At 36.1% G+C, this 26,080-nt stretch overlaps 1 protein-coding gene across 1 annotated transcript in view; it reads right to left on the reverse strand.

Annotated features, from left to right (window-relative positions):
- Positions 1-26,080, reverse strand: part of C14H18orf63 (chromosome 14 C18orf63 homolog) — a 59,949-nt gene that overhangs the window by 28,059 nt on the left and 5,810 nt on the right. The window contains 9 exon segments of the mRNA XM_044921240.1: positions 5,355-5,816; positions 5,818-6,375; positions 14,300-14,483; positions 15,920-16,005; positions 16,119-16,215; positions 17,054-17,163; positions 22,645-22,721; positions 24,250-24,291; positions 24,891-25,002. Of these exon segments, the coding sequence (XP_044777175.1) occupies positions 5,355-5,816; positions 5,818-6,375; positions 14,300-14,483; positions 15,920-16,005; positions 16,119-16,215; positions 17,054-17,163; positions 22,645-22,721; positions 24,250-24,291; positions 24,891-25,002 (1,728 nt within the window).

The raw sequence follows: 26,080 nt of genomic DNA on the forward strand, positions 1-26,080 counted from the left end.
TCCTTTTCATCTCAAGTGAGATGTGATCAAGCCAAACACCTTGGAGTCATCCTCAGCACCTCTTGCTCTCAATCCCTAATCCTCCAGTGTACGGTATCCTTCACAACATGCGCGGAATCGACCACTCCTCATCTCTTCCACAGCTGCCATGGTGGCACACCACTTCCATCTTTCCCTGGATGACTGCACAGCCTCTGGGCTGATCCCCCTATTTCTTCTCTCATGCTCTCCTCTAGCCTCAGTCTGTTCTCAATGCAGCAGTCAGAATGAGCCTGTTGAAACCCAAGTCAGACCATGTCACCCCTCTGATCCCAAACCCATCTCACCCAGTGTAAAAGTGACTGTCTTCGCCATGGCTGACAGGCCCAATATCATCAGATCTGACCTTCTGGTCTCCCCCCTTTGGCTCTTTTTACTCTAGCCACTCTGGGCTCCCTGATGTCTCTTGAACATACATAGCCTGCTCTTTATGCCTGGAGAGCCTCACCTCCTTCAGGTCTTTGCTCAAGGAAGCCTACCTTAACCATCTCCCTTACTTTCCCTATTTTTCTTTTTCCTATACTTGTCACTTTCTAATACATTATATTATTTATTTGTCATGTTTATCATCTGTCCTTCTCAGTGTTCACTGATATATCCCAAGGTTAGTGTTCACTGATGTATCTCAAGTACCTACAATAGTGCTTGGCATGTAGTAGATACTAAATAAGTATCTGTTGAATGAAACGAAAAAGAAACTTTTGAGAATAGAAGTTCTGGGAAGTGGTGATGACCTAACTAGTTTACATGGCTCCAGTAGCAAATGCACGTGAAGAAATGGAACCATAAATGTAAAACAGTTTGGAATTTATCCAAGCCTTTCTATTCCTATATGTAGTCTCTCCAAAACATGAAAATACACCTATCTGAATACCTTTATTTTCTTATTTAAAATAAGACACTATGTAGGTAGGATACAACAACATGAACATTTTAAGCATCAATAAATAATGATCATGACATCTTTAAACAGCTATAAATACTGACCATTCTTAAGTATCAGTAAATACAATATATTGTCAATTCCAGCATTAACACCAGATGATGTACAATTTGAAAAAGAGAGCAAAAACTGGTTAGTGAACTGGTTAGTAATCATTGACAAACCCATATATTTTACGTATTTTATATGGTAAGCAAAAAATACAAAGAAAATATGTAATAATGTATAATTTTAGTAATATATAAAAATATAAATAGAAAAAGTTCAAATATAGTAAGCAAAAAATACTGTGAAATTGAAAATACAAATAGTACATGAAAAACATTTTTACATTTCTATGAAGATGATTCTTAGCATAAATTCTGGCATATTGCCATAGGTTTTTAAATGAAATGGCTAATCTTTTAAGGTTCCGCATATAGGCAAACATAAAATTATTTATGGTTTAAAACTGTAATGGTTCTAAACTAACATACAATTGGAATATGAAGAATGATTTGAGGGCAGGGTGGGGTGGTGTCCACAATGCATATAAACCAACAAAAACTTAAACAAGAAAGTGCAATTTAGTTTTCCCTAATTAGATTTGGAATTATCCTGGCTTTCGAAATTATAATCTTTAAAATGAACCAAAATTTTCACTAATTTTTTCAGTGAGTCTGAGCACAGCAATTTGGCCTGGAACCTCTTCTCTGAACATGAAATAGTACATAATCAATCAATCTGTTCATGTATCTCTATAGTAAATCATATATATAAACATATATATAATATGTACATACATATTATATGTACACACATATCATATATACATACATATCAAATATACACGTTACATATATTTTGTGTGTTAAGTTTTCATTAAGGTAAATACTGTAAGATGAAAAAGAAACCTACTTTACACCAGAAAATAGACTGATCCTAACATAAGCAGGCTTGCCATGTAGATTAACATTTATCTAAATGAAATACTATCCTATAAATTAGTTTTAGACACTAATGGAGTGGAGGAGGAGCTAGCAAGGTTATTTATATAAAGAGTTGGAAGATATTACACACTAAGCAGTGGATTTATCTTTTTAATTATTTTGCTTAGTCTTATAATAAAGTAAGTCTTTTATTACCTGAAGTATGAGGACAGTAGTAGGAAGGCAGCTAGGAATGCATGGAGCAGAGCGAAAGACTGGTTTCAAGGAAGTACATGTTGTGACGACTGAGTGACCAAATATATATACTATATTCACAGAATATGTTAATGAAGATATTCACAGTATTTTCATTAACAAATATTGTCACCACAGCCTCACAAACATGACATACCATTTTTTTTTTTATCGCAGTCTACTAGTTATCTATCATACCAGTTTTAGAATGAACAAGGCCCACTCAAAATGGGCTTTAAACCAGCTGTGTTTCCCTCTGAAAATGACAAAATATTTCAAAATAGAAATACTCTAGGAAAAAGAAACGCTTACAGTAAATTAATCAACCAGGTGCAACTTCAAGAGCAAGAACTGTATTTACAGTCTTGAAGTAGAGTTTGTATTCACTTTTGCCTTTAATTGCAATGATTTAGTGAAGTAGGAAAAACAGCGAATCACATTAAAAAAAAATCAAGGTTCAACTTACACTCAGCTCTCTGCTGGGTTTTTATTTTTTTTTTTAAAGATTTTATTTATTTATTTGAGACAGAGAGAATGAGAGAGAGAGAGCACATGAGAGGGGGGAGGGTCAGAGGCAGAAGCAGGCTCCCTGCCGCGCAGGGAGCCCCATGCGGGACTCGATCCAGGGACTCCAGGATCATGACCTGAGCCAAAGGCAGTCGCTTAACCAACTGAGCCACCCAGGCGCCCTCTGCTGGGTTTTTAAAAATTTAATGAAGAATTATTTCAGTAGAATATTAATGAGGATTTTGTATTTCTTTTAAATATCTTACACAACAATTATATCACATTTTGCAAATTAAACATCTAAAATGTTTGAAAGCCAGAATAATACTAATTAGGTGAGAAACTCTATTTCTGTTTCTCCCTTTTTATAAGCTCAATAATTTATTTGTAATATAGACCAAAACATCATTGTTGCATTTGCTTCACTGCACATACACTTCTACATTTTTGCTGGGAACCCAGAATGGGTTGGCTGGAGGCTAGACTACACAGCCAATGGCAGTTTTGTTATTTCACTAGCACAGTGCTTGGTCCACTGCCTGGCACAGAGCACATACATATGCTGAACAAATAAATCTTCACGCCATTACTTTGGTTGTATGACTGAAGGCTCTAGCTGTTCTGTGAAACAGGTTTTATGTTTATTGAGGGCTTTCTGGCAGTTTACATGTTAAAGTAAAATTTAGTGAGTTAGTAAAGATACTGTAGATAGGCCAAAAACTGTAATATATTCATACACATATTCTTTTTTTCTTTAAAAATATGCTATCCCTTGCCTGGTAGAGAGCTATATTAAAGTGTTTATGGGTGAGCTGTCTGATGTACTGAATTTGTCTTAAATAGTATAGTAAAAAAATGGATCTGTGAGAAATAGGTGAAACAGAGTGGTAAAATATTAATAATTGTTAAAGCTAGGTGATAGCTACTTAGATCTTTACACTATTGTCTATATGTTGTAAAGCTTGAAATCTTCAATAATAAAAATAATATATTCAAAGAAGTCTCCATAAAAATAGTAAGGGCAAAATAAAGGTATTTTCAACTAACAAAACTACTATACACTTGGATATTTTAAAAATATCTGTTCAAAACCAGTTGTACAATACTGTTGCCACAGTGAAAAGTTGGGAACAACTTAAGTGTCAATCAGTAGTGACAGTTAATATACCCACAAGCCATGGAATAAATACTATGCATCCATGAAAATAACAACTGTCAAGTGATAAAGGAGGTTCCCCAGCAGTGTATGGAGCCTGATTCCATGCTCAGGAGTGTGTGAATGTCCATCCATATTCAGAGTGGTTATCTCTGCAAAGAGGAATTACAGGTGTTTTGTTTTTGTTTTTTTTTTTTACTTTTTTCTTGAAACTGTTTTGTAATTACTCAAATTTTTTTACAGGGGTATATACTAACTTTACATTTGGCAGAAAATATTTCCAATAAAGATATCCATAATTTTTCTCATTATGCTATTCTTTCTAGGTGGTGGAATAATTTATTTTAATTTAAAAATTATCTTAGATCTTAAGTAGTTCAAAGTGGGAAAGTGTTATACTTCTAAAAAATTATGAAATCCGGAATAGATTTTTTAAAATGAAAATGAAAAATTTTAAGGCATTCTAGCACACACACTTTTTTCCTAAACCACCTACTGAGTGCATTAAAATGTAGTCAAAAACTACATGAAATACAAGATAGTTAAAAAAATAGGAACAGAATTAAGTACCTTTTGGTTAATTGAAATCAGGCTGAAATTCTATTACAGAAAGAAACAGCATTTATAGGAGAAAAGAAGAAAATGTTTTCTAGTCTGTTCACAGGAATTTGAAAATATTCCAGTAATTCTATGCAAAAAAAGTATTTGTGGATATTTTAGTAATATGTTTGTTCTTAGAATAAAACAGATGGCAGAATGGAATACAATGCAATTTCCAAACGCATGGTTTGTGAATTCAGTGCCGTGGACTCAGCATTATCAGCTAAATCTCAAGTTTCACTTTAGCCGGCACTGCAATTTTGTGGAGTAAATTTTAACTTCATGATTAACCTTTGAAACATCATATAAGGTTAATTATCTTGGGTAAAAGTCCCAAAGGTACATGTTCTAGTGGATGCGGAATCTTTTATCTTTAGGCGGTCTGTTACTGCTATGCCCTCTTTTTAGTCTGCAAAGACCACAGAGCAGTGTGGGAGACAGCCAGCTGTGGGACCTTTCTCCACCTCAACCCTCTGTGGGGGCCTTTACTATACGCAACAGATTCTGTGTACAGTCCTTATTCAAGGGCTGCACTGTTCCCAATATTTCCTATTTCCTTGCTGATTATAAGGCTTCACGTAATTTAAAAGTAGCTCCTTCTTACCAAGAGGTTGGGGATCCCTAAACATGGCAATACCAATTCAGATAATGTAACAAAAAATAAATCAAAAGGTATCACCTAAGTTACCTGGTGGACATTTCCTTCCTTCACATCCATGTTCTAAGCTTTAGGGAGGAGAGGTTTCTGAGCTTTTGATTTGTCCACATCATGTATCTGTAATCAGATTAAAGAATCACACTTGGTTAAAATTAACTGTATATACTTGCAGTTGTGTTAGGGTAGATACTCTGTTTCTCATTGTTTCTAGATGATCTGGGGAAAATCATTTAAATCTTTAGGGGTTTGAAAGGCCTACCATATGATAAATACCCCAGATTTTTTTACCTTGTTCCTAGAGAAACTGGACTGTCCATAATGGATAGTATTGGAATGAGGTCTCTTTGAAGTTTTTGAAGATTCCTGACACAATTTTCTTTTAGACCTGTGGCCTGTTTTGCTTATCAATTTGTGGTCATTTACATCAACTTTCATAGTTTGATTTATTGATTGTTGCTGTAGTAGTTGGGGATCTTCCGTTTCTGTGTCTGATTCAAAAATGTGCGGTTGTTTTTTTATTTTTAGTAACTTGTGGCCTTTTCCTAAAATTTGTGTTATATATTTGTTTGTTAAATGTTCTTTTCCATTCACTTGGAATTCAACAGCACTGTTTATTACACCTAAACTGTTATTTGACATCTGAAATGCTAAACTATTAGACAGGTGTTTACTTTCATTTAAACTCACAGTTGATGATTCTCCATTAGAAGGGGGATATTTTATCATATTTTCACAGGACCCAGTGTTTTTTTTCTTGTAGTCTAGAAGTCTTCTGATTTAAATTTCTAGCATTTATCTGAACATTATGATTAAGTCTTTTTCTAATAGCTGGATCTAAATTCAGTTTGTCACTTTGCATCATGCTAGTTTTAAGTGAAAACAATTTAGATTCTGTAACAACATGCTGTTTTCTTTTCAGGTTGCCAGGTTCTAAGATATTTTTGTTCCTTTGTAATGACTGATTTTTGAAAACTGGTATGAATTGAGGGGCAAAATTATTCTGGGAACTAAAATTTGTGCTTTGAACTCGAATCTTTTCTCTGTTGGGCTTTGGTACTTCCAAATGTACTTCAGGTGCCTTGTCAGACAGGGGTTTCTTTCTGTTCTGGAGAGCTTCTTGCTGGAGGTGCAGAGTTGAGGACACCCAGGGCTTCTTCAGATGGCTGCTGGAATGCTCCACCTTGTGGTCCATGACTACTGAACACGGTAAAAGACGCTCAGCCAGAGCAGGTCGTGTGGAAGGGCCCTGAGTCAGAGAGAACTTGAACATTTGTTTAGTGGTCAGATTAGGTGCCTTGACTTTGTTTTCCTGAAAGGATAGAGATTAGGAAATTTTTAAAATGTAAAAATGTTCTTAATGGAAAAGAAATAACATATAAAATATCAAAATAAGAATATAAAGTAACACTACTATAAACAGAAAAAAACAAAAAAAAACCCAATGAGCTTTCTTGAGGAAACATGTACGCTTCTATGGTTTGCATCCTTTTTAAGATACCAACCTTTCAAGATATTTTAGATGAAGATATGTTCTACATTCTATATAAATCAACTACGAAAACTACAATTAGCTACCCATTGTCCTCCAAAGAGGTCCATGCTGCTCTCGTTCAGAATGTCTTTCCCTCTTCTTTACATTCTTCCCCCCTCAACTTCCTAAGAATATGCTATCAGTATTTGTCACCAAAAAAATAGTAGTAAAAGGTGGTGTTCTTATCTTTCAGCATGCATGTTCCATCACCTTATGTAGATACTAGATTGTTTGAGGGTAGGAGCCATGATGTATTTATCCTCATATACTTGACATCTTTAAAAAGATTTATTTTAGAGAGAGCTCACGAGTGCACAAGAAGGGGCAGGGGCAGAGGGAGCAGGAGAGGCTTCCAAGCATACTCTCTGCTGCCCAAGGTAGGGCTCTATCCCATGACCTGAGCTGAAACCAAGAGTCGGATGCTCAACCTACTGAGCCACCCAGGTGCCCCTCTATTTCACATTCCTAAATCATTCACAGTTACTACAAAATTCTTGTTCTAAGAAATTAAATGAATGGAAGAGGTGGTTGCATCTATAGCAGGCCTTTAAGAATAAGTAGGATTTTGACTATAGGACATTGGCTGTCTGTGTTTTGATCATTTTGTATTCTCACTGCCTAAAAGAGTGCTGGTACCTGGTAGCTATTCAACAAGCATCTGTCAGACCGGCAAAGAGTCAGACAGCTCAAAGACAGCCGAGTGTTTAGTCTTTTTAAAAAAACTGTGGTAATATAGATAAAACGTAAAGTTACCATTTTGACCATTTTTCAGTATACAGTTCAGGGACATTGAGTACATTCCTTATTGCATGCACTCCTGTTGTGTAACCATCACCATTATCATTTCCACCACCTTTTCTTCATTCCAAACAGAAACTCAGTAGTCTTCAACAACAATTCCAGTTTTCTCTCCTTGCAGCCCCCGGGAACCTCTATTCTACTCTCTAGGTCTATGAATTTGCCCTCTCTACGTATCCTGTATAAGTGGAATTATACAATATTTGTCTTTTTGTGTCTGGCTTATTTCACTCAGCATGTTTTCAAGGTTCATCCATGTTGTAGTAGGGGTCAAAATTTCCTTTCTTTCTATGCCTGAATAGTATTACACTATATAGAAATCCCACATTTTGTTGATCCATTCACCTGTTGATGGGAGGTGTTTATAGTCTTTTAAAATACATATCTATTGAGTCCTAGAGTCCACAAAAGTGACATGTGACAATAATCTGAAACATGGGATAGGGAGTTCTTTTCTCAACCTCTGGCATCAAAAACAGAGTCACAACTTGAAATAAAATTTTAAAATTGCTAGGAATAATGTGCAAACCAGAACTGGTTTGCTTCTCTCCACTCCTGGAGGTTCAGTTGTTGAATGGAGTTGAGAGGAGAGCTGGAGAGAGTTTTCAGAGATAAGAGTTATAAATAGGCAAAGAAAAAGTGAGTGATCCAGTTATTAAGCAGAATAAGTCACACTAAAACTTAGTGGTTCAAAACAATAATTAGGTCTTCTCTCTCACGATTCTCGGAGCTGATCTGGTTTAGTTCAGAGTCTCTCATGGGACTGCAGTGAGATGACCCTGGGGCTGGTGTCACTTCCTCACTCACGTGTGATGCTGGATGCTGGCTGTAAACTGGACTAACTTCAGGCAGCCCCCTCATGTGGTCTGGGATCCCAGAGCAAGAGTCCTGAGAGAGACAACTTCCACCTAACCTAGTCTTGGAAGTCATGCAGCATCACCTCTGTCACAGTCCTGCCCAAACACAGGAGGAGGGAACAAAGACCCCTACCTCGCTATAGCATGAGTGTTGTCACTGGTCATAAGGGCATGTGGATGGACAATCTTGTGACCATCTTGAAAAATGGGAGTACATGTCAGAAAGCATGCTGCCTCTAGCCAGAACCCACGTCATCTCTTACCACCCTCAAGCCTCCAATGTCACAATACAGGTGGCCTACTGAAGGGCTGGTGCACTATGCAATGAAGGTGCACAAAAACCTGGTGCGGGCTTTAGAGAGACTTAAAGAGGAAATACAGTGGGAGATGAAGGAACTATGGCCTAATTCCTACTCCACACCAACTAACAAGGTGCCATAGCACATCCCCAGGGGTCTGAGTTGTCTTTCAGGCTTCACATACACTTTCCAAGTGTAAACATGGTTCTTGCTTCACTTCCACCTCTCCAGTCACGTGCCACCCTAAGCCTGAACTGTGTAGAGAAAGGAATTCAGAAAAATATACTTCTGGCATACTTAAGTTGACGTAATACAAAGTCACCATAGAGAACAATATTCTTTCTCCCACCCTGGCTATTCTTGGGAGAAATGGGAAGAATCCAAGAAAAATCTTGGGTGAGGTTTGAGTTGATGCTGAAAACAGATGAGGAGGGCTCACTTCTCGTCTGTAGATTTCTCAAGTTGGAGGCTTATCCATGACAGTAAAGCAAGAAGTCACCTTACTTTACTTCCCCATAATTTTCAGAGGGCACAGAAGACCCAGCCAGGTTTCATGACCCTGAATGAAGGGATACAGAGGTTGACTAATGAATAAGAGCTGGCTTATAACCCCTGGAGATTTGCTAACCTGAATGAAAAAGCATTCATCAAAAATGGGTTTGTATTAGTTTGATAGGGCTACTGTAACAAATATCATAATTGAGGGGCTTAAGCAACAGAAATGTATTGCCTCAAAGTTCTGGAGGCCGAAAGTCCAAAATCAAGGTGTTGGTAGGATTGCAGCCATGAAGAAAGTATCTGTTTTAAGCCTCTCCTCTTGGCTTGTAGATAGATGGTCATCTTCAAATTCACATGATGGTATCCCTGCACGTGTGTCTGTCTCCAAATTTCCCCTTTATATAAACAATACCAGTCATCTTGGATTAGAGGCCCCCTGTATTCCAGTATGACCTGATCTTAACTAATTACATATGCAATGATCCTTTTTCAAACAAGGTCAAATCCTGAGATTTGGAGTTAGGGCTTCAACACATGAACATGGGACAAGGAGGACACAATTCAACCCAAAACAGGGTTTGACATATACTTCTGAAGACAATGAAGAGGGGATGCAGCTGTTCTTCTGAAGACTCTCTGAACAAGGGAGCTTAGAAGAAAACCTTATACGTCATCTTCGTCAAGATACCACCAACATCAGACCAATCCAGGTCAAGAAACGAATGCCCCTCTCCCCTGCATTACCCAGCTGTGACTGTGTGATGGATACTGGTGGACTGAAGTTCAACATCCATTCTTCCCTCCATCTAGTGTTCCTTCCTAAACTGGTGCCTGGAAATCTAAAATGGACATTTTTTCCTTTGCAGTTAGGGTTCAGGATGCAATTTAGGATCAACTAATCAGACATACTCATACATTATTTGGAAGGAAGAAATAAGGTAAAGCCACACTTCTGCAGTTTCCGCTGAAAAGTTCAATTATTAAGGTCTTTGGTTTTTCAGTTGCAGAGTTAAGAGAAGCCACGTATCCAGCTCACCATCTTTGTAGGTGTCCAGAAACAGCTTAAGGCATTCATTCTCCTGGATCATTTTAGGTAAATACACCAAATGCCCTCACCCCACACAGCCTTTTCCTGCACATAGATGCTATCATGGGGAGAAGAACAATTCTTAAATTTAAATGAAATTCTACCTCAAAGAGATGTTTTATCAGAAGTGACTAGGTCATCTTAAAATATTTAGATTTTTTTTTCCATTTGATGAAAAAAGGATTCAAGAACTAAGCCATTTTTTTGACTCCTGCATTTTATAAACTGTAGTAACTTTTAAACAACATATCCAATACTTGAGATTCCGAAAGAAAAACTCATTCTAGGTAGATTTAGATGAGAATAGAATTACTTGCATTCTGACATAAAACTTATGTAGAATATGTGTCTGAAATATGTTTATATTCACACCCTGTTTCATCTTCATCTATCTCAGAAACATACATCTGATGAGAATAACTTCCAAGGGCTTGTTTTGCCCTGTAGCCTGTCGATGTATTATTTACTCATTCTTTCAACTTCTAAAATATAGTAAATAGCCAAAGGGTGAAACCTCTAGGTTTATATTCAAAATTTATAAAAAGACTACAAAAAGGACAATGTAAACAGCAGATGAGATGATAAATAATTCATGGAACTAAAATACTTAAATGGTCAACAAACCAAAGCTTTATGAAGTCATAACTCAACAAAAATCTTATATTTTACTACATTATTACCATTATTGTTCCAGGTGTCACTGGCAAATGTGGCTAAGTTGACTTTTAATTTCTAGAACTTTACAAACATCTTAACATAACTTGGCACATTAACATAAACTGTAGAAGAAAACCAAAAGCCTTATCATGTATTTAGATGAATGGATGTCATTTAATGGAGTCCTAGAATTAAGGTAATGATTAAATGAAACTTGAGGATTGACCAAAATGACTGATTAAATGTGTTTTATCTATTAAAATCTGGTTCTGTGTATTGCACCACCTGAGTGTTTCTTGATTAAAGCTGAACCAGAATTCAGTTAAGCTTAGATCTAACCACAGACTTGTAGGAAAGAGGAGGTTTAGAATATGTTAACTGCAAATGACGTGACACAAGAAAGCAACAGTCAGATCCAGAATATGGGACGTTCTCCAGAGAAAATGGTCCAGTTTTTCCAGCAAATAACTGACATAAATAAAAAAGGAAGGGGGTTTGGAATGTTATAGGATAAAAGAGACCTAAAAGATATAACAACCAAATGAAAATGTGTGGACCTTGCTTGGATTACGATTTAAACAAAGCCCCCTAAATCTTTGAGATAAACAGGGAATTGGAATATGGACTGGTATTAGATGATATTAAGGAATTATTCTAAATAATTTTTAAAAGTTCCTGTCAGATAGAGATGCATACTGAAGTCTTTACAGGTGAAACAACATCATATCTTGGGTTTCTTTTAAAATACTCCAGTTTACTCCCCACCCAAAAACTACATCAAAGAAGAGCTAGATGACAGGCATATGAGAGTTTATTATACTAATTTATTTATCTTTGAGAACTTCCATCAATTAAAAAAGAAAACTAGTTTGGTTAAGCACTCTTGCTAATTTAATTTTTTTAAAAGTCGGTTCAGTTTTATTAAATAGTCTGATCAATTTGTTTTTCACTTTTTAAACTTACGCTTTTTAGGCTGCATGAATCTTAGAGCTAACATGTGGTGTAGCAATAATAGGAACTAACATTTACTATGAGCTAAGTACTAGGAACTGTTCTGGGTATTATCTAATCCTAAAACAAAAAACAAAACACCCTGTGAAGTACTGTGAAGGATGCAGTGACATGCTGCTCAGATCCCCTTCGCAAAAGGGCTGCTGCCCCCACTGCTGGGAGCTGGCCCTTGCAGGGATGCCCTAGTTCCAGAAACCTACCTCACCTATGGACATGCTGTCCCTGGGTGGCCCAAATCCAATGACAGATGAAGGAGGGATTATAAAGGCCTGGCTATTTGGACAATGCAAAACCACCATGATGGGCTATTTTAGCCTTAGAGCTCCTGGGAAGTTTGGCCAAAGCTACCTGGTACCTGCTTTGCTAATGACTTCTCCCTTTACCCCATCTTCTTCCATCTTCACCTTCCACAGGTGTTCCAAATTCAGTCCCCAATAAACATCATGTGCACTAGACTCCAGAGTCAGCTTCCTAGAGAGCCCAATTTGTGACAAATGTTATTATTACCACCACTACCATGCCCTGTTTTACAAGAAAACTGAAGCACAAGGAGATCAAATAACTTGCCTAAGATTATGCCCACAGTAAAGGTTCCTATAACCAGAGCTCTTAAACACAAATCTAAACTTTTCCCAATTTCATGACTAAGAATCTTCCTCTGGGTTTCAGTTCTAATTGTGCAATGTATTTAACTGCGTGGCTTTGGTTAAATTACTTGGATGCTCTGAACTTCAGTTTCTTCTGCAAAAAGTGGGAAAACAATTCTTTATTCCAAGATGATTAAGATGCAATAATACATGTAAAAGAAGCTGGCACACAGAGGCACTCAATAAAACTGAGTAGGATAAGTTCTTATTGTCAGGAGCAATACAAAGACCAGAATTTCCAATTAAGTGTTATTTTACCTTTAAGAAGCAAATTTGTACAAGTATATTGTCCAGATTCACTGTTTCTAAAACAGACATGGGCTGGAAATAATAAGTATTCGATAAATATATCCAATAAAAGTGCATTATATAATGATGTATTTACTTCTAAATTCTCAGATTTGGACTTGGCCAGTAACTACTAAAAATGTTATGTCTGGGCAAAACTTTAAGATTCATTATCATAAGGATGCCAGTTGGAATTTGTCCACTCACATTCTTTCTCTTTCTTTTTTTTTTTTTTAAAGATTCATTTATTCCAGAGAGAGAACGAGAGAGAGAGAGCAAGGGGGAGGGACAGAGGGAGAGAGAATCTCAAGCAGACTCCTTGATGAACGCCGAGCCTGATGTGGGGCTCGATCTCACAACTCTGAGATCATGACCTAAGCCGAAATCAAGAACTGGATGCTTACCAGACTGAGTCACCCAGGCACCTCTCGCATTCTCTTCTTAGGAAATGGCCTTGCCTATTGGCCCTGATGTCTGTCTAGGCTGCCATGTTTTTATATCATTTACATGAGGTGTCCTTGATGCAAGGATAGCAAATCCAAATACTAGCTGAGTGACAGATGATACAGCCTGGTCTGAAAAGATGAATGGGGCCTATCAGATCCTGGCTCTGGGTAATTTTAGTTGAGGATCAAAAAGAGAATGAAACAATTAGCATAGAAGCAAAAGCTGAAAAAAATGCCATAATCCATAGCAAGTCAACACCAAGTGAAAGCTGAAATCATTGGAGCAGTGGAAACTAAAATAAACAGAGGACCTAGTCAAGAAAAAAGATTAAGCAGACACAGAAATATTCATATAATTCATATTACAATTCAAACTGCTCAAATTGTTCAAACTTTTATCTTTCCCTTTTATGAAAACACACAATTGTCATTTACAAGAAAGGTCACTGTTGAAAATTTTAAATTAAATTCCTTATATTTGTTTCTCCAAAACCTCCCTTCCAATTTTATTATCTGTTGACAAAGAAATCTTATTCTAGTGAGTGTGAAGATAGGCCAGCATATTTTCTTCATCAGCATTGCTTAATTGCTGCTTCTTTTTTTGGTAAGATTTTACTTAGCATATCATCTTACAAGGAAAATGTTATTGAATTAATTCAATTTATGTAAATGGAACTATACAAAGGCTTTTTGGATCAAGCAGACTCAAATGAAGTGGCAGTTCAAAAGTAAACTTGGATTTGTATGAGACAAATGTTCCCAAACTGTCCTATAAGATCATATATTCATTGAAAAAAACTTTTAATGAACACCTATTTTGTACCAGGCAGTTGGCATAAGAAAATGAATATGATCTCTGCCCTCCAGGAGCTCATGCCAAATTAGAAGAGACCAGTAAACAACTATTACTATAATGCCACAATAAATACAAAAAAGACAACAAACGGCAGTGATAAATGGTCAAGTACAATAACAAGTAACATTAAAGGAAACACTGAACTGAGAGAAAAGAATTCTAGTACAATGGGTTATATAGTCCCTCACAGAAAGCAAGAGATCCAAGATAGGTGCATGCTACGTCTTAGAGAGCTCAGTAGGGTATGAAATCTCTTACCTGTACATGAGGTTTCATTAGTTCTTGTGTGTAGTAGCATGGTTTAGTTGTCATCTTAATGGGAAAGCCACAGATATGAGGCAGTTTAGATTTTAAGTCTGAAACGAAACTTTTCAACACACCTTCCAAATCTACCCTTGGAAAGAACTGTATGGGCTGACTTCTGATGCAGCTGAGAGGGTATCTGAACAATGTTAAAGAATAGTAGAACAGTTTTTGTACTTAAGAGATAGCAATTTCTTTTTTTTTCTTTTAAAGATTTGAGAGAGAGAGAATGCATGCATATGCACACACACACACACACACACCTGGGGTAGGAGCAGAGGGAGAGAGAATCTCAAGCAGACTCCATGCTGAGTGCAGAGCCTGACTCTGGGCTTGATCTCACAACACAAATCATGACCTGAGCTGAAGCCAAGAGTTGGACGCTTAACTGACTGCACCATCCAGGTGCCCCAAGATAGCAATTTCTATGGAATTAAAAAAGTATTACAATATTAACTGTTAAAAAGGCACACATAAATAAATCCTATTTCATATATTGCTTATCTCATATTTTCCAAAGCAAAATGTGTTTTATCACAGGGATCTTGCTTCATTCTCTTTTAACACTCAAAATCAAGACTGCTCATTGTGTCCTTCTTATAGAGCTTTCTATACAGACTGGCAGACTAAGATATTTCAAAACTAATTTATAAGAAAGACACTACGACCTTTAGAGATCACGAAAATAAGTGTTGATAGTAAACAATAGAGAGGTTGCATCTCCAAAAGCTGTAAAAATTCACTACAAAGAAACAACACATATAGAGTGCATTCAAGCTCCAAAAGCAATTCTTTTAGAAAAGCAGTTACTTTTTCTGAAGAAAAATATTCTGAGGACTTGGAATAACGTCTTTGCATCTAATGAAAGGGAGTAGCTGATCCCTGTCAACCTCAATTTTATATTAAGATTTGGGTTAGGAAATGTAGCATGGAGAAAGAGAACACTATGACTCTTCCTTCTTGCAATGTGAAACTCCAGCAGGTCAGAACACAGACACAGGAATGTGAAATCAGTACCAATTGTAATTGAAAAGTTTCACCTGAACACTCATATTATTAACTTATTTAAAATAATGGTAAGACAGATATTTTCTTAAATCATTGGGGTGCATTAAGTGCAAGTCAGATCCTCTAAATTTTGCCTGTAAAATTAAATAATCTTCCAAAGACAAAAATCTTTGTAAAAAGACTAATTCTTTTAATTTTACCCTTTCAATAATATCCAAAATACCACTGGAGGGAGCACTTGGCTAAGGAGAATCCTAAGATTTTCTTACTGTCTAGTAGCAATCATGTGACCATTTTTCTATCTACTCTAAATTTCCTTTTGTTGCCTAAATTGTTGCAATAGTGCTTAAGAGAAAAAAATAATCATTATTAAGCTCATTCTCAAATAAAAATAAAAAAATTCTAAGGAAAACAAAAAACATTCAAGCTGGGGAAAAAAGTAGAGGGGAACGCAGTTTCATTTAGACATAGAGAAGGCTGAAAATGAGGACAACATCAGAGCCAGGAGTAAGACTGGCTCATGAGGTTGGAAGGGGCTTCTGTTATAAGTGGTGTGTAAAAGGATATGTGAAGATCTTTCCTCCTATCATTTTGAAGTAGATGCTGCAGTATATTTTAGTATTTCCACAATCTTCTGGAAGTTTATAGCCATACTAAAAATTAAGAACAAAGCTGAAATTCTCTTAAGAGAAAGCTAAACTTAGATTAAATTATAAGAAGCAAAAATCAAATAGCTTCTAACAAAATATACAGTTCTATTCCTTACCAGGTCATTCCAGTGCATCTGGAAATCTTCATATGAGTGAAAAGGACAGTCAGGGGGTATGGTGTGAAGAATTCTTATTATTTGTCCCCTTTTCATACTATGAAAAATAAGAGTTGGTAAAATATTATGAGCCAGTGCTTGGATATAATTTAACTATATAATTTAATTTAGAGAATACTCAAAAAGATTTAGCCACTATCAATACATAAGTAATAAACTAATCATTTGCTCCTAGTTCCAAGTACACCATTTTATTAAATCTTAACAACCAGAATTGTTAGGAAAAACTAAATTGAATTAATGCAATGTGCCAGTTATAAACACAAAATAACGTTTAGTAAATGTTGCCATACAGAAGTATGTCTAGTAACTGTTAGACTTTAAGGAAAATTCTGTTAAGAGTTAAATGAATCAGAGTCAAATCTATGTTCCCTACCTACCTCTTCTCTGCTTTGATGATTAAATTATTATGCACATTCTGTTACTTAAAGTTCTTTCAAAATTTCATCCCAATAGTCCTATTTATATTAATAACAAGCCATTTTTTCCCCTAAAGACAGTTCAAACTTAAAACAGTTCCTATCAAATGATAATGAAACATTAATTATATGCACAATTTAAAAGATTTTAATGATATTATTACATTATTATATTATATATTATTATTATATAATGGTTCATAATGAGGTATCTGGAAATTTTACTTTTGTAAAGACTATATATAACAAAAGTGTAAGAGTATAATAAAATTGTTTTAGTCATTTGATACAGGAAATTGATGGCTTCTGTATGACATTTTTTAAGCTACAAATAACTTTCAAAAATTCAGTTTCAAAAATTCCTTTATACTTCTGTATACATCGTTGCTGAAGCAAAATGAGAGAGAACTAACTATAACTTGGACCCATCCCAGATGATACAAATTGAAATCTCACCTTGGCAAAACGTAGCACCAGTTGCTTAAAATTGAATGTCCTTCAATGACAGCATTCTTGTCAGTATCAAAATCCTTTATAATACTCTGAGAAATACCAAATTCTCTTAGCTTTTAATAGAAATAAGATTTAATGTGTAAGTCCTCAAAAGAATTTGTCAAACAAAAAGAAACACATAGTCAATCACAAAGTAGTTTTAAAGGCTTAGTTTAAGTTGGAGATACATAACACTTTACATAATGTAATCAATGTTTCAACTCTCCTTATTTCTCTCTGTACAATATATCTAGTATTTCATGCTTTCTCTCATTTTCCAACCCTGAACCTCTCTCATACTTACTTCAACTGGTTTTCAACTTTTTGATTATGCTTACAGGAAGATGAATTCCTTCTAAAGGAAGGTATTTACATTTTGTAAGAATAGTATCTTAATTTTTTTTTTTTTTAATGGAGGATGAGTTAGGGAGTTGTTCCTCTATTTGGTCTTTGGGAAGGAGAGCACAGAGCCAATACTCTCCTTCTGTATCCCTTTTCCATCTCCTGGAATGCTTTTCCTCTGGTCCTCAGGTGCCCTATCTGCAGGGTATTTAAGCTGATAGTTTACCAATCCTTTTCCACTTATGGTTTTCTTACCCTGTGGGGCATTTTAATACAGTGAATCAAAGAAAAGAGACTTGAAGTATTAATGTCCTCCTAAGAGGATTCTCTGTTAGGATCAGAGAGAATGGTTCATAATCCCTCATCCCCTTTTTAACCTATCATCATACAGCTTTTGGGAAATAATGTTCTAACTTCATTCTCTACTACTGTTTTTCAACAAACTCCAACTAAACTGGCCATTTTTTTTATTGCCTAGACAAGTCATAAATAACAATACACTTGCTTAAAGCACTGCCCTTACCCTGATTTATGAATTCTACCAATAAGAGCCTTACAGGCCTAGAGCTAGACCCATCTCCTCTACTTTCAGTGACTGATCCTTCCCTGAATTCTAATAGCATTTATTAAGACTAATGGAAATGAGGGAGCAGGGCAGAGCAGAAAAACATGAATGCAGGAATAGGAAGATAAGAACTGCTGGTTATGTTGTGAGGTAAGAAAGCAAAGACAGAATGAATAAGGATTCATATTGTCCTGTGCACTGGAGAAATTTTGCCTGGTGGTATACTGTACTTAAGAGCTATGTTGTCTAATTTGTGACCTAAGAAAAGGATGGTCATGGGGCGCCTGGGTGGTTCAGCCAGTTAAGTGTCTGCCTTTGACTCTGGTCATGATCCCAGGGTCTTAGGATCCAGCCCCATGTTGGGCTGTTTGCTCAGTGGGGAGCATGCTTCTCCCTCTCCCTCTGCTGCTCCTTCTGCTTGTGTGTGCATGCTCTCTCTCTCTCTGTCAAACAAATAAATAAAATCTAAAAAAAAGAGAAAAGGATAGGCAGTGCTGGGATGGCTGTAAATGTCAGGAAAGACTGACTGCAGGTGAATAAATAGATTATTTGAGGGAAAACAGAACCTAAAATTGAATTCAGAGAGGGTAGGTATGTCCAAATATTCAGTTTATGGGTTCTCATATACAGTCACTTACATAGCTTGAGTTTATATCCTTCTGGCTATTTTCAACACTATTCAGAGATTCAAGCAAATTGCTGCAGAGATCTCCATGGTACCAGCACTTAATGTCTATATTGGTTTTTCTCAACATAGATTTTTTTGAAGACTGGCTAACTACCCAAGTGTTCACCATATGCCCCAAGAGAAAGTTAACCTCCTACATGTATTTACTTAACAAATATTTATAATGTGTCCTTTCCTGAACAGACCTGCACTAACAAGGTACTCAGTAAATATACCTTCTTCTTTATAATGCCAAGCTAAAGAATTTGGATTTTATTTGCTCTAGGCAATGTTGAGATACTAGAGATATTTAGGTTGGGGCCATCTGTTTTAGAACAAGAACTCTGTTGATACTGTGAAGAAGAATTAGAGAATAAATAAGGGGAAAGGCTGGAAAAAAGAAGGCCAATATGGAATCCATTTTAATAGTTCAGGCAAAAGAAGAGAGTTTAATTAGAGCAGCAGAAATGGAGAGAGAGGAAGAGATTTCAGAGACCAAGGTAGGCTATTAATGGCTGATTAGATGTAGGGAGTGAGATCCAAGGATAACTCTGCAATTGGTAGCTGGTTAACTTATTGGCTATTGATGCCAGTAACCAAGAGCAAATACAAGGAAGAACAGAGTTGGGGCTAGTGAGGGTGACAAATAATTCAGTTTCAGGCATAACCGAGACAGAGCATCATCAGTACATTCATGTGAAAATACCTGAGAAAGGACAAATTGCTCTTATACAAGAATATTTGGGAAGTAAGTGTACAGGCTTACCACTGGAAGAGTTGGAACCCTAGGGAACAGCAACATTTAAGGTGTAGTAAGAGAGGAAAAACCATGAATGAGTGGTAGGAAATTCTGGATAAAGCAGTTTCAGAGAAATCAAAAAAGGATATGATTTCAAGAAGGAAAGGGTAGAAAATAATGTCACGGTTCCAAGGTTTCAAATATGAATTCTCTCAAACGTCTCCTTTTTTTCTGAACTCCTAAAGTCATGTGGTTCTTATGATACTTAGTTTGGTACTATATTATCCAACACTGTTGTTACTTTTTTCAGTACATAATAAATATCTACTCCTGTCAGGCTCTATGGGATGTACAAATTTGAGTCAAGAAACCTAAGGCTAGGTGAAGGAAGTATAATGCAGTGTAGCAGAAAGAACGGAGTCAAAAGAAACACTTTTAAATCCTAAATCACTTTCTTACTACCTTTATGACCTAGAGCAAGTTACTTAACCTCTGTCCCAGCTTACTTAAGGGGAATGAAAGTGTAGAAGATAAACTGGAAAGGAGAGAAAAGGTAAACATCCTCCTCCTCACTTTTATTCTCCCCACCAGACCTATAACCAATACTAGATTTTGATAAATGGAAAATTCAATGCAATTATCTTTTAGTCTATTTGGGGAACAAAGATAAATAAGGCAAAAACTAGACTCTCAAAGAGATCACAACTTAATAGGAACATAGACATTTATGAAACTAATTTTTATAACAGTCAGAACATGAAAAATGCCATACCAAAAATTTAGGTAGAGTGAGATTTGGAGGAGCTGATTATCGATTATAATTTAGGAAATCAATTTAAATGAATAGAATAAGTGTGTACTGAGTATATAATGTTGAGTAGAAAATGGGAGTACATCTCCATTTCTGGTGTTTGCTTCCATGTGGAGAAAGCTCTAACACATACTCCTGATGTCGCTCTGCCCTTCCACTCATTCCTCCCTACAGTAGATCAGGTGACTTATCTGGCTGATAAAACTGGGACAATTCCTTCTTCCCCTTGGGAACCGGCCTGCTGGCACAAGGTAGTGTACTGCATCCTGTCACATGGGGAATGGTGCCTGATCTCTCAAGGGAGCCTGTGGGTTTCCATTACTCCCACAAGTAGCGGGGAATCTACCTAATTCCACGGTTCAGATAGGACACATTCTCTAACAACTGTTTTTTTTTTTCCATAATAAACAGTGTGACCATGTATCTATTAAAATAAATAAAATGAAGACCAAACTTGAAAATCCCTTAAGCAGACAAAACCAGTTAAGCACATAAGTAAAACCTAATCCAACTCATTCTATAACACAACTGAAACTTAACTTCGATTATTTCTTGTAAATGCCTCTTAAAATCATAAATAAAACTTAAATTGTTTTCCAAAACAGAGTAAGACAATCAGTTTTAACTAATCCCCCATCATCTGGAAAACCCCATTACTATAATGAATCATTATAAAGATAAAATAGCTTCTACATTTTCATTATATAAACTGTCCTGCAACAACACCCTTCCGACTTTCATTACACTGTAAGTTTGAAGACTCTTGGTTCACAAACTATTCTTTTATGTACAATAAATTCAGTAAATACAATTTTAATTGATCTGATTTTATTTTTATCATACCCCAGTTCATATTTGTTGGGCCAGTATCCCCTTAGGTTACTATCCCTTTCACTCTCAAAAGTATCCATTTGGGACCATAAATTATATTCTCATCCTAGTAATAAAGACGGTATTCTGATCTCTATATGTCTTATTCTTCTTTGTCAATCTCTAATTGATTCAAAACTCAGATATATAAAGTCTCATCTGCAGAAAATTCAAAGGACAGTAAGACATGGTATTAATCCTTAAGAAGCTTATTCTAAAGTAAACTGGGGATATAAAAATGAGTGTAATTCTAAACATACACCCCTAAGTATATAAATAAGCATGGTGCAGAATAGAATGAAGGTTTAAAAGAGGCTGGGAGGTCACAGTGGGTCCAAGCCTTAGAAAGGTTCCTCAGCAGTACAAGATATTCATGTCATGCTGTCCATTCCATTTATTTTTATGCAGGTCATTTTCCCTACTGGCTTATACAATTCCTGAGGGCCAGATAGTAGAGCCTATTTATTTTTGACTTGTCTATTGCCTCAACATAGCAGGTAATCAAAAAAATTAAAGAGAAATATGAATGGAATAGCATTGGAGCTGGCCCTTAAAGGATGGGCAGGATGTATAGCTAATGAGAGGGTCACTCTAAGCAAAGGAGGAGTCATCTGTCTCAACACGGACACCACTGACACTTCAGGCTGGATAACTCTTTGTTGGGGTGGAGGTGGGGTTGCTGTCCTGAGCACTATAGGATTTTTTTTAGCAGCATACCTAGCCTCAAACCACTAAATACCCCTCCCCCTTTGTCATAACCAAATTTTTCCTCAGACTTTACCAAATGACTCATGGGGAACAAAGTCATTCATTTCCTTCTCCACCCCCTCTACTGAGAACCACTGTCACAGAAGAAGGAAAACAATATTTATTGAGTTACTATTAATGTATAAGTTTCTATGCTGGGTGCTATGGGAATTAGTAAAATAAAAGACATATCCTTCTAAGAAGGCAAACAGTGTTACGTATTTTTTTTACAAATATAAGAAATGCTACCGGAATGTTAACAAGGGGTTATTACATTTAGTATGAGCTGAAATAGTGTTTTTAATATTTGGAAGTAAGAAAAGAGGCCAGAAGTAAGTGCTGAGGCAGGGCAGGGTTGTGGAGACTCTCCACTGCCATTTAAAAAGATTTCTGAGCAAGAGAATAATATGATTAAATCTGTGTCGGGGGCACCTGGGTGGCTCAGTTGGCTAAGCATCTGCCTATCAGCTCAGGTCATGATCTTGGGGTCCTAGGGTGGAGCCCTGAGTCAGGTTCCCTGCTCAGTGGGGAGTCTGCTTCTCCCTCTCCTTCTGCCCCTCCCCTCTGCTCATGCTCTCTCTCAAATAAATAAAATCTTTTAAAAAATTTTTAAAAAACTGTGTTAAACTGACGTTTTCTTTGGGTAAACAGATTTGGAACAGGATCAACATATCAAGCATTTAATAATATGGGTTTTGATAATAAAAAACGCTTCTTATCACTCTTGTTAAAAATTAAAGCCTACTAGCATGTTGGTAATAAAGAATATAGTAAATATAGCAAAGTTAATTATAGAAATCAAAATATGTGGTACCTCAGGTAATGGCAGTCTGACTGTGTAAGCTTCTATACTTAGACAAACTTGACTTTCAGTTACATTGATGTCTAATACTGAAAATAAAATATTTAACTGTGAATTTTCTGGAATTATTACTCCATTTTATTAAGTTAATATTTTAAGTAACAAAAAATAACCTTAACTTTATTTATTCACATTAGAAACTCAATTAAGAATATGTATTTTTTCCTCACATGGTAAAATTAAAAAAAAATCACCATATAATGTTTGAGAGTCTGCAGATGAGACAGAGGCCTGAAACAACATGGATATATGGGCATGTATGTATTGGGGGGCCACAGGGCAAGGTTACAATAAGAACGATGAGACATCCCACAGTTAGAACAATTCAACAAGTAGCTTTTACAAGCCTGATTTCTATTTACATGTGAAAAATGGACACTGTCTTCTTAAATCGGGAGAGGTGCCATGCCAAGCTCCTAACTTCATAGTCTTTTCCTAACAAATGCTCATCAATATACCAGCAGATACAATACAGATCTCATAGAGCCCCAAGGCTTCTACCTTGCTTTCTCATAATTAGAATTACTTATACAAGTCAGAGAGTGGTTATCTTGGGAAGGGGTAGTACCTGAAAGAAAGCATGAGGGGATTCCTGGGGTGCTGGTAATGTTCTGTTTCTTGATTTGAGAACTGGTTATGAGGATATGTTTAGTCTGTGAAAATCCAATGAGCTATACACTTAAAATTTATCAGTTCTGCTAGAGAATATTACATTTGGTAAAACTAAAAGAAAAATTCTAACACAAGAGTGAGGAATTTTTCTCTTCTAAACTTTTATCTTTAACCTCCGACAGCTATAGTCTCTTGACAGTGTCTGGGGATGAAACTGAATTTCTGTAACGAACCCATTTGTCCAGAGCTAGAACACAGTGACTGCCATGTCCAACTTAAAACTAGTGCAAGGAGGGCAAATAGGCTTCAGCCTGAAAGTCAACTCAAATTAAACAGTTGTGGATTATAAGTGCTAGCTCAGGATTTAAGGCTATGCCCAAATTGTGGTGAAAGCTACCATGACTGATTAATGTCTACTTGGTCTTAGGATTTCCACTTGTCTGCTATCTGTGGACTACTGTTTAGGAACAGGTCTACTTGAACAGCCATGCTTATCAATGAAAGAATTAGACCATACTATAAACTGTGTATTTTAGGTCATCTTTGTCTCTTTAGACAATCTTTTTTTTTTTCTCTTTTAAGGAAAAGAATTATGTTCTCATAAGAAATACATCTTTTACTTACAACAGTACTAAAGAATTTTCAATGACTCTTACAAATGCCTGCAGAATTTAACTTCTTCAGAGTAATAATTTCAATTAAGTAGAGAAATTAAAAATATAGATTTTATTCCAATTACGAGAAGTAAATTTTTTTTCTCATAAATAAGAACATATATTGTGACCCAGAGATGATGTCCTGGGTAAAATTGTGATTATAATAATACCTGATTATATTCTGATAATCATCAAGATTGTAACAACCCAACAATTTGTAACACTGTTTTCTTTAATGACTGTTAACCATATTAATGTTTTATCTATTGACTTATGCATTTTTACTTACCAACAGCACTTTGCTTTCCCATCTGAGAAAGAAATTCTCTCCCTTAAAAAATTCATAGGGTATGCCACATTATTATAACTTATAAATCATGCTTAATAAATACAACCTTTTTATGTTTAATTATCAAAGCTAAGGAAAATACCTTAAAATGCAGTTTTACACAAAGGAATATCTAAAGACAGTTCACAGAAAAAAATATAACCACTCAAAAAGTATCTTTTCAATTAAAAGGACAGAAATATCCAAATCTTCCTTCTAACATTTATTTCCTGGCATCAAGTACTTAGAAAATCGTCAGACCTCAACACAAAATCCAGAATAGCCTTTTGGTTCCAACCATTTTTGGTAATTTGTATTCATTTTTATTATAATGCTTTATTACTTATATTTATTCCTTTGTAAACATCAAGTATTACATAATTTTAAAAAATTCTTTGAAAAAACATCAGCAGGCCTCTGGATATCATCCTAAGTAAGAAGATGACATTTATGTTGTTGTGGACTTGCCTGAGAAGGCTTAGCTGGGGCTATGCTTTAAAAACTATTCCCTAAAAATAATGTATCTTGAAATTTAAAACAGATGCACAGAATAGAAGTAATCTAGTTCAGAAACCCCCAATGACTGAAAGATATAAAGTCACCTTGCACCAAGAGATGGCCAGTTTTATTCCAGGCTGGAGCAAGTCTAGCTGTGAGTGAATATGAAAGGCAGTTTTGAAGAATTACAGGAATTACTCTTTGTGGAGCCTCTACCTAAACATATTAAAGAACAAAACACAGACAAATTTACAGCAATTGGCATGTCCTATAAACTCAAAGAAAATGTGTGTTTAGATCACCACCCAAAAACCTGGGTTATTTTGGGTATCAGTTATAGTCATCACTACAGCTAATCCTATCTGGTTCTAAAGTTAAATTATTGTTAAAACATACTCGCTTTGAAACCATGAAGACTATCATGCTACAATGGCCAAATTCTTCCTCCTTATCCCGTCCCAATAAGCCTAAAGTTTTAGAGCTCCTGTGCTAGGACCCTACACTATACTTTGTATTCTGCTCTGCACAGAGGAAACCAGCCCAGAACTGTATTATAATTTTCATTGTTGTTCACTCTAGTTCAACATCAGAAAACAATTACTTACATGTGCACACATGAAACCAGCAGACTATCTCTACTGGTAGAGAATATTTTTAAATCAAGACTTTTACTTCTGACTAATAAAAAGCAATAGGATCCAGATTTATCCTCCCACTTGAGGTAACTAAAAAACTGAGCAAGTTACATGAAACGGTATTTCACAAGACTCTGGACATCTAGCAAGAAAGAAGAGCAATCCTTAAGAGATGGAAATCCTACAATTACCCCCCACCCCCCACCCCAGCATCTCGATTAAAGAGGGTTTCTAGGCTGTGGTGCAGGGAGGCAGAACCCTGGAAGAGTCAGTGGGCTGCCTTAGTTGAGGGGATAGCTGAGAGTCCAGGAGGCCAAGGGAGCTAGTTTTGGGGGCAAAATATTAGACGGGGTAGAGCTGCACAGAGAGTGAACTCTGAGATCAGCAGAGTCCATCTTGAGTCATCAGCTGAGTATGGATTAGCCACATGCATGTACGGAAAATACCCAGGGCTAGGGAAAGAACAAGGTTTTCTTCTATACAAATATCCTTACAAATACAGTCCAAAAGAAAATGCTGCCATTGCTGCTTTTAGCAAGATATGCAGAGAAATGAGAGAGCCAAGGAGAATTGTTTTCCAATATTATTCACCCTTCATTTTTGTACTATTTTGGTTTCTGGTGAATTTTCCCAGGATACAAGTAACTAATTTGTTGGCA

This window comes from Neomonachus schauinslandi, chromosome 14 (genome assembly GCF_002201575.2).
Source record: "Neomonachus schauinslandi chromosome 14, ASM220157v2, whole genome shotgun sequence".
Taxonomy (NCBI): Eukaryota; Metazoa; Chordata; class Mammalia; order Carnivora; family Phocidae; genus Neomonachus; species Neomonachus schauinslandi.